The 10158-nt window shown below is 49.4% G+C and overlaps 1 protein-coding gene across 1 annotated transcript; it reads left to right on the top strand.

Annotated features, from left to right (window-relative positions):
* Nucleotides 1-325: 325 nt before the first annotated feature.
* On the top strand, nt 326-8742 carry SLC25A18 (solute carrier family 25 member 18; the record flags this gene model as incomplete). The annotated part of the gene is made up of 9 exons (XM_080913909.1): nt 326-360; nt 2007-2129; nt 2242-2297; nt 3534-3624; nt 4725-4843; nt 7025-7190; nt 7445-7599; nt 8021-8096; nt 8601-8742. The coding sequence occupies 9 exons, from the start codon at nt 326-328 to the stop codon at nt 8740-8742; spliced, it is 963 nt and encodes a 320-aa protein (XP_080770035.1).
* Between the last annotated feature and the right edge of the window lie 1416 nt (nt 8743-10158).

Raw genomic sequence — 10158 nt, 5'->3', positions numbered from 1 at the left:
GGTAAAATCTCTTCATAGCCCATGTTCTTATTACTCCCATAACTCCCACAGATGCCTTTGGGAATGGCTTTTTAGTTTAAGTATCTACTCTCTCATCCCCCTTCCTTTTCTGATCAAAGTACAAACAAGGATTTCTGTCTGGATACACATTTCCAAAGGTATAGGAAGTGGAGACATGGAACACGCAGGCATGAGGTATTCCATGTCCTGCCAGTTCTGTGGAGAGAGAGAGACAGGGACACAAACACATTTCTTCCCTCTCCACTGGCCTCCACAGCAGCTGCCTGTGAGGGCCCCACAGCCTGTGTCCTGGGAGCTGTCGTGGATGATCGCCCGCAGGATGTCCAGCCAGGACCTGAGGTAGGCCCAGTGGGACAGCCAATTTAAAGAAGGGTTGCTATGGCACCAGCCCATCTGTGTCAGCTCTAGATAATGAGAACAGAGTGATTGGGAAGAGCAAATGAGGCAGAATGCGCATTTCTCCAAAAATAAACAAGAGCACACACACACACACAATATTGTTAAAATGAGGTTTATGAGCCGGCCATAATGGTGTAAGATATATCCCAGCTCTGAGAGGTAGAGGCTCAAGGATTAGGTTTAAGGCTAGCCTTGGTTACATAGAAAGATAGTGGCCAGCCTGGTCTTCAGGAGATCCTCCTTAAACTCTCCTCCCTGGCAACATTGTTTTCAGTTATTTTGACTCATGTCTGCAGAAACATGAAAGCCATGCCTCTGGTTATTCTGTCTCAAATATTTTCCTCATGTCTTCCTCTGGCCTGAAAGATAAGAACATTTTACTATCTTCCAAGGAGTCTGAAGAAACTTACTTTTCTAAGATTTGTCTTATGTGAGTATACAGTCTCTGTCTTCAGACACACCAGAAGAGGACATTGGATTCCAGAGCCACCATGTGGTTGCTGGGATTTGAACTCAGGACCTCTGGAAGAGCAGTGAGTGCTCTTAACCACTGAGCCATCTCTCCAGCCTCTGAAACTTTGTTTCCTATTCTAAGACTCCTATCCTTAACCATGAAGAGGAGTCATGTTGCCTAATGCAAGTTGTTATGGAAGCTAGAGTAGATAATATACTGTTTATTAGTCCTAGGTATCTCTTGCTTAGAAGCACGCATTGACATAGTCAGGGCATTTTATTCTTTAAAAAAAATTAGGTTAATTTAAAAAAATTTTTGTGTGTGAATGCTTTGCCTGCATACTGTATGTGTGTGTATGTATATGTACATACATACATATATACATACATATATGCCTGGTGCCTACAGAGGTCAGAAAGGGGTGTCGGTCTGCTGGAACTGGAGTTACACATGATCGTGAGCTGCCATGGAGGTGCTGGGAATCGAACCTGGGCCCTCTGCAAAAGCAAGTGCTCTTAACCGATGAATCATCTTTCTAGCCTGGAAGGTATCTGCTCCTTCACAATAGCTGTCATTTACCTGATGCTTACTTAGTCCTTATACAGTCTCTAGATAAAGGAAATGGACTTTCAGAGAACTGAGGTAACTTGACCACGTCAATAGCCTACCATAATTCATTTGCACCACATTCCACAACTAAAGATGGAATTTTGTTAGAAAACTTCTTCACAAGCTTTCAAGGGTGAGAGGCCAGAGAGCCAACCTTAATGGCAGTTCTGGAGGGCATCTTTGAAGGCCAAGATAAGGCCTGCCAACTCCCTGGTGGGCTCCCTTCCCAGCAGGCCTGCAATACTTAGCTTGGTGAACCCTTCATTATGTGTGAGCCGATCAGATCCGGCAGGTAAGCATGGGCTTCCTGGAGAGAGGTTCCTCGTCAGTGTGGAAGGAGGGGGTAGGGTCTGACAGCTGGGTAGGGAGGGTGCTGAGAAGGGTGCACTCTGGACAGCTGGGAGCTCAGCAGCTGCCAGCCTTGTTTTCTCTGCCTGGCCCTGCTCTCATGTCCCCTCCCCAAGCTGGCTGAGGCCGAAAACCTTCTCTCACACTTTGTCTTTTTCTCTTCCCCACGGTCTAGCATCACTGCAAAACTCATCAATGGAGGTATAGCAGGTCTCGTGGGGGTGACGTGTGTGTTCCCCATTGACCTTGCCAAGACCCGACTGCAGAACCAGCAGGGGAAAGATGTGTACAAAGGAATGTAGGTATTGGTGGAAGTGAAGGCAGGGAGGATCTGGAGAACAAGGCCAACTGAGAAAGAGGAAGAGGTCCACTTGGACATGACTAACCTCCTTTCTGACCTCTGCTTCTAGGACAGATTGCCTGACGAAGACCGCACGTGCTGAGGGCTTCTTGGGCATGTACCGAGGTGGGCTTCTGAACATCCAGAGAAGTTCAGGCTCCTCTATCCAGGATGATGGAGCAGATCATAGAACCCACAGTTTGTGAGCTTGTAGCACAGAGGAGTTCGTTCCGCCCAGGGAGCTGCTCTGGACCATGCCAACTTTCAAGAACCTTTGATGTAGAGGCAGATGCTTCTAGCTAAGGCCGCCTTCAAGGTGCCTGGTTGTGCTATGTTAGAAGCAAGCGCCCAGCCTTCCTCTGCTTCCCTCCCTCTTACTCTCCCTGTAAGTTCAGTCCCAAAAGATGACCCCATGCTGCTGCTGTCTGCAGCTTCCACATCCATCATGAGGCCTTGGAAATGGGCCATAGGCCAGCGCTGGAAATAGAGCTGATATGCATGGACCCTAGAGAGCAAAGACTTGTGTGGTTACTGAGTTCCCATAAAAAAGGAGACCTGCCCAGTTCCTCAGGCTGCTTATGCAACATCAGCGATGAAAGAGCCTGCCAACAGGATAGAATATAGTGACTTCTCAGCCAGGTGGAGTCATACACATTTAGTCATATACATCCCAGCACTTAGCAACATTTGGGATGGAGCCAGGGGAATCAAAAGTTCAAGGTCATCCTCAGTCATAATGGATTCATGTCCAGGGATTCATGTGATCCTGCCTCAAACAAACCAAAAAGGGAAACAAGAAGACAAAAACAGATGACTTCTTCGGAATGGGACACATCACATGTATCCATAAAGAAAAATGGAGTTTAAGGAGGAAAATGGGACTAGAGAGCTAGCTGGCTCCGTTAAGAGCAAGTCTTTAAACCCATGCACTTGGGAGAGAGAGGCAGGTGGATCTCAGCTGAGTTTAAGACCAGCCAGGGCTGCATAGTGAGATCCTATCTCAAAGTTTAAAGGGGAGAGGGGATGGAGACAGGAAGGAAGCCATGTCTGGCTAAAGCCCAGCAACTGACTTTGACTCCAGAACCACGTAAGGGGAAGACTAACTCCACAAAGTTGTCTTCTGTCTCCCATGTTTGTGCCTGGGCATATGCATGCCCCCAACACAACAATACATAGATTAGAAATAAAAGAGAATGTTCCAGGGAGAGAGAACGAAAGATGTACTGCTTTTCAGTAAGACAGTGTCCCCTTGCCTGGCTTCCCCAGCCCCATTTCTCCCAGAGCCCTGCCTGACCTGCAGTGGCAGGCTGTAGGAACTGCCACTTCTGCAGGGCCACAGCTCCTTCTCTTCCTTTACTCCAGGGGCTGCAGTAAACCTCACCCTGGTCACCCCAGAGAAAGCCATCAAGCTGGCAGCCAATGACTTCTTGCGGCAGCTGCTCATGCAAGATGGGTAAGGACAGGTGATTGGGGGGGGGGGGCTTCACTATGTGTCTGTCCTTTGGGTGCCAAGGATTGCAAGCATGCCTCAGTTTACCTGTATGCATCTGTATGTATATACGTGCACATGTGGCTGAGGTCAGTCCATTTCCACACACAGGAGTGAAGGGAGAAGGTGAGTTGGTGTAAGGTGGGAGAGACTATATATTCAAGAGAACACAGAAGATAGAGCATATATGCAGATGTATTTAGCAACTGGCAGATGAATTTCTTCCTGTTTGTTGTTGTTGTTGTTTGTTTTGAGACAGCATCTCCCTATTTAGATCTGTCTGGCCTGGAACTTACAGAGATCCTCCAGCCTCTACCTCCTGAGTACTCAAAATTATAACCTTGAGTGGTCACACCCAACAAGCTGACAGAATTTAAACATCAGCCCCCAAATCCTCTCTTTTTCTGTGCCCCCCCCCTTGTCCTAAGGGATGGTGCTTAAGAGGCTGGAGCAAGAACCTCACATCACACTGGTGTTTGATGGTTCCTGACTCCATCTCGGATGCACATGGTACCTGGCCATAGTCTCTGCTGGAAAGGCACTACCTGTAATTCTAGCAGCCAAGAGGTAGAGGCAGGAGGACAGCAAGACTGAGAACCACTTGGTTTACACACAGTTTCAAAAACCAAAAAGAGCCAGGCATGGTGGTACACGCTTTTAATCCCAGCTCTCAGGAGGCAGAAGCAGGAAGATCTCTGTGACCTTGAGACCAGCCTGGTCTACAGAGCACGTTCCAGGACAGCTAGAGTTACACAGAGAGACCCTGTCCTTTTCTTTTTATTTTTTAAATTTATTTAATGTATGAGTGCTCTGTTGTATATACAACTTCAGGCCAGAAGAGGGCACCAGATCCCCTTATAGATGGTTGTGAGCCACCATGTGGTTGCTGGGAATTGAACTCAGGACCTCTGGAACAGCAGCCAGGGCTCTTAACCACTGAGCCACCTGACCAGCCTGAAACCCTGTCTTAAAGCAACACAAACAAACAAAACAGTTCCAATCACCAAGGGGGCAAATGGGGCAGGGCTAGCCTGAGACTAAGGACCTTGCTCCTGGTTCCACAGGACACAGCGGAACTTGAAGATGGAGATGCTGGCTGGGTGTGGGGCTGGAATATGCCAGGTGGTGATTACCTGTCCCATGGAAATGCTCAAGATTCAGCTGCAGGATGCTGGCCGCTTAGGTGAGGCACATCCCAACTCATGGATCAGCAAGGCTGGGATCAGTCAGCAGAGGTCCTGCTGCACTGCATATTCCCAGCCAGGCTCTGTGTGCACTGTGCTTTATGGTGATGCCTTTAACCCTTTCAGCTCCAGCCCAAGGAGCAGAAACGGCAGGTGGATTCTGGAGGATGTAAGCACTTCTTACACTTCCATAATGCCCTGATGTTCAGGTCGTATTCCTGGAGCCTAGTGGGCTGGCTGGCAAGATGGCTGAGCAGTTGAAAGCACTTGCTGTCCTTCCAGAAAACTGGGGTTTAGTTTTAGCTCACAACCATCTATAAACCCTGCTCTAGGGCATCTAACGCCATATCCTGGTCCTGGGCAATGCATGTGTGTGGTACACTGACACATGAAGGACAAAACACACACACACACTCCATATGTTAGTATATATTAACATGCTTAAATTTCAAATATGAAAAAACAAAGCAGGATGCTGACTTTGCCACACATACAGTATGAAAAAGAACTAAGCACACGAGGAAGAGCCAGGGGCCCTTTCCTCATGGTTAAACCCCAGTGTCTGGCTAGATAGCTACTGTGTGACACACCTAACACCTCTACCCTCAGCTCAGCTGTGCCCACTTGTGCTGTAGTACACCCAAGTTCCAAATTGGGATAGAGCAGCATCAGTGGCTCCAGAAGACCCTCTGTGTCCCTGTCTGCCAAGAGAAGGAGCCTGCCTTGTCATCTTTTCAACCTGGATAAGCAGTAAAGCCAGTGTGGTGGTGCAGCCTTTGATCCCAGCACTTGGGAGGCAGAGGCTGGTGGATCTCTGTTGAGTTCTAAGCAGCCAAGACTACATAGTGAGCCTGTCTTAAAAAACAAAAAAACAACCTCTCCCCTTCACCCCCCAACTAACCATCCAAACAACAAAGAAAACGTGTGTAAAAGCTGGAGAGGCTTTTATGTCTCTGTAATCCTAAGATTTAAGAGTTAAAACCAGGAGCTCAGCCTGGGCTAAAAGAACCACATGTGTGGGGAGAGATGGCTCAGTGGTTAAGAGCACTGGCTGCTCTTCCAGAGGTCCTGAGTTCAATTCCCAGCAACCACATGGTGGCTCACAACCATCTGTAATGGGGTCTGATGCCCTCTTCTGACAGTATTCATACATAAAATAAATTCTTTAAAGAGAGAGAGAGAGAGAGAGAGAGAGAGAGAGAGAGAGAGAGAGAGAGAGAGAGAGAAAGAACCACATGTGCACAGGGCACAGGGCCCTTGGTGGCTGCTTCCCTCAGGATTTCAGTCTTACAAGCTGCTAATATCTGCTGGGTAAGCATGAGTCCAGTTTTCCATGAGACTTTCCTTCCCCTACCCCCATAATTTGGGATTAAACTTAGCAGAACGCATGCTAGGTAAACCCTTGGGCACTAGCTCCTAGCCTAGACTACATGAGGCACTCCCCCACCCTGTAGCCCCCCCAACCCCTGCCTCAAAAGAAGAGACAAACTGAAATGTGAGCAATAAATCACCTCTGCTATTGCACTGCTGAGATGTAAGCCATAATTACCTCCTCTGAGCAGACAGCCTAAACACTTGTTTCATTTGGGCCAAACCCAAGGTCTCATGACTGCCCGGCAAGCAGTCTTGAAGACCAGGTTTTACCATCCCACCCTAACTGACCTTGAACTTAGGCTTGAGCCATACCTTTTCTGTACATTAAATCCTGTGGTCTTTAGTGGGACCCACAAGTTCTACCATCCAATTATCAGTCAGTCGCCTGTGTGTCTATTCATCTACCCACACCATCCACCCACCATCCATCCTTGATGTGATGTAGCCCAAGTTGGCTGACATCAAACTCACAATCCTCATGTCTCAGCCTCCCGGATGTTAGGATTACAGACATAAACCACTACACTCTGGTCATTCACATTTACATTTTGTTCTGTTGGTTGAAACAGGCAACCCTAGAGGACAAAAACATTTGTTGGTGGCTCTAACATTAAGCAGAACACAGGTGTTTCTGTTCCAAAGTGCTAGCAGGATGTGACTACCTGAAAATGGCAGGCCATCAAAGGGGTTTAATCAGGCTGGGTGGACTCTGACTGAGGTGACATCTGCACACTGGGTCTGGGCCACCAAGAGTACCCTGGGCTCCTGTTGGGCTTAGTGCAGATGCAGTTGCCTTTCCTCTCCAGCTGTCTGTCATCAGGCTTCTGCCCCAGCCACGCCCACCTCCAGGCCCTACAGCACTGGCCCGGCTTCCACCCACAGGCGCCCGTCGGCCACCCTCATTGCCTGGGAGCTGCTGCGCACTCAGGGTCTCTCTGGTCTCTACAGGGGCCTGGGTGCCACTCTCCTCAGGTGAGCCCCTCTTCCTGGGCCTGGCTCCCGAGGCCCTTAAGAGTCTTATCTTAGCAAATTGCTTTCCTTGGAACTGTAGCTGCTGATGCCTCTGCAGGCTACAGGTGCTGGGAGTGTGTTTGTTGGGGTGGGAGGAGCTGGACAGGGGAACTTCCTCTTTGGCAAATGGGGGTGTGTCTCCTATCTGCTATACCCCAGGGGTCCTGGGGAGCTGTTGAGAAGGCCACCCAGAGTGTCATCTTCCTCCTCTGCAGAGACATTCCTTTCTCCATCATCTACTTCCCATTGTTTGCAAACCTGAACCAACTTGGGGTCAGCGAGCTCACTGGCAAGGCCTCCTTCACACACTCCTTTGTGGCAGGCTGCGGAGCGGGTTCTGTGGCGGCCGTAGCTGTCACCCCTCTGGATGGTAGGTGTGGAGAGGGATGGGGTTTGGGATTTAAAGGTTATCCTGCTTTATGGATCAGGCTTACAGAAAGCCCCAATCATCAACAACCCCTTGGTGTTCAGCCACTGGCATTAACTCACCAAAGGCTCTGGAGGAAGTGTCCCCAATGTTCCTTGTCACCACACAGCCCCTCCCCTCCCAGAGGCCTTTTCTTCCAGGTAGTTCTAAGTCTTGCATGTGAGAGCTAGCACTGGGGGAACTATGAGGACCACACGCAGTCCCTCATAAGAGCAGCAGTTCTTCCACTAGAGGGAGGCTGAGGAAGAAGGCTACTCACCCTACAGCCACACAACTGCCCTAACAGGACCCAGTCCCACAGGGCAAACCTACTTGGTATGCAGAAAGACAAACTGTTACTTGTTCTAACTTCTGCTTCATTCAGTTCTGAAGACTCGAATCCAGACCCTCAAGAAAGGCCTGGGTGAGGACACCTACAGTGGAGTCATTGACTGTGCCCGGTGAGCCCAGCACCCCAGACACCATCCAGCTCAAGATGCAGTTCCTGGCAGAATTTGGCACTGCTTTGGAATGTGTTGGCCCCTCACTTCTTGGAAAATGCCTCAGAGAATCAGAGCTTCTGATTCTTCATGAATCTCTATGCTTCTCCCCACTCCTCCCACCAGATTGCAGGCCATCTAGGATTGTTACTTAGCTTCCTCTCTCGATACAGTCTAAAAAAGGTGCATAAATACTTGGCCAAATAGGGCCTAACGGCTCGTCTTTGGCCTAGCACTTGAGAGGGCCACAGGTCAGCCTTAACTACAGTGAGCTCTTGTCTCAAAGGAAGTGTGGAGATGTTGTAAGCTTGACACCTCAGGGTTTGTAATCCTAGCACTCGGGAGATTGAGAGCAGCCCAGGGACAGCCTGGGCTACATCTGGAGACCTCCCCAAATCCAGCAACAAAAAGTCCTGAGTAAATGTGAGTGTAGCCTTCAACCACCAAACTCTCCCTTCTTCACAGGAAACTCTGGACACAGGAGGGAGCAGCAGCCTTCATGAAGGGAGCAGGCTGCCGTGCCCTGGTCATAGCCCCCCTCTTCGGGATCGCCCAGGGCGTCTACTTCATCGGCATTGGGGAGCGCATCTTAAAGTGCTTCGAGTAATCGAATGGGTCACTTCTTGCTGTCAGCTCTGGCCCTGGGGACTAGGTGGCAGTTCTGGAAGATACCCGCACTGACGTACGTGGTTTCTAACTTGTAGTGCTACCTCAGAAGAAATGACCCATTTTACTAAGTGAATAGAGCCCTCACCTCCCTTTATGAAAACTAAGCTTTGTGGTACAGCCTGCCAGGGACATTCAGAAGCCCCAACCACCTATGTCTAACAATAGAATTGGCAGGACCATGTGCAGTAAGACAGAAAGGCTGGCTGTTCTACGATAACGTTCCCACTGCAGGCAAGCCCAGCCAGCGCAGAATAGTCCTGTGAGAGTTTAGTGTTAATCCTAGCCCTGATGCTGTAACAGATCAGAGGTGCCCTGGAAAGATCTACAGAAAGAGTCTGGCTTTGTAAAAATATTCATTAACTTACATGTCTGTGTCTGCGTGAGTGCCCTGAGAGACTCCAAGAGAGCACTGGACCCCTGAAGCTGTTACAGGGAGCTGTGAACTGGCAGACAGGAGCACTGAGAACTGAACTCAGGTCCTCAGAAGGCAGCAGGTGCTGGCAACCGCGGAGCCACCTCTCCAGTTCCTACGCTTGAGTTTCGCCTCTTTCTACCTGTCACTTCATAACCATGTCAACACTGAGAAGCTAAGTCTCACAGACCTCAATTCCTTTCTCCGTAACCTGCCATACAGAAGTGGAATAATGCCACACAAATACTATCAGGTCCTAAGAAAACAGTTCTACTTGAAGGACAGGAAGGAGGGCTGGGTACACAGGTCGGCTGGCAGAGGGTTCCATCCCCAGCACCACATAAACAGCACATAAACTTACAGTGGCACATGGCGATAGCCCCAGCACTTAGGAGCTGAGGATAGGAATTTGAAGGTCATAATACGCCAATGAGCACATTCTAGGCCAGCCTACCCGGCATGAAACCCTGCCAACCGCAAACTGAAAAGAACCTCCATTACTCCCACAGAACTTAAAACCTGGGTGAGGAGTAGGCAGATGTGCAGGCAAATGATCCCTCTGAGCATCCTTACTCTCTGTAAGGCAGGAGTTAGAACCCCAAAGATGCACAGGCCACAGGTGTGGGGTATGGCTCAGCAGTGCAGCCTCTGCTTACCTACCCTGTGAGGCTCTGGGACCCACCCCTAGTCATGGACACACACAAAGCTGTCCAGCCTCCAGGACAGGTATACTGAACATCTGGGTGTGGTATCATTTGGTCACAGAGCTGCAGCAAAGTCTAGTGAGGGAGCCTCTGAGTGGTTAATACATGGAGGGCTTTGGGATAGTTCTTCACTGGGTCTTCTTTGTTGCCCAGGCTGGCCCCAAACACTCCTTCCACTACAGCTGGGACTACTGATGCGTGCTACTGAGCCCAATAGAACTTACTTAATCACAAACCT

The sequence above is a fragment of the Micromys minutus genome (assembly GCF_963924665.1).
Source record: "Micromys minutus genome assembly, chromosome: 3".
NCBI classification, from domain to species: Eukaryota; Metazoa; Chordata; class Mammalia; order Rodentia; family Muridae; genus Micromys; species Micromys minutus.
This window is presented reverse-complemented; position numbering and strand designations above follow the sequence as displayed.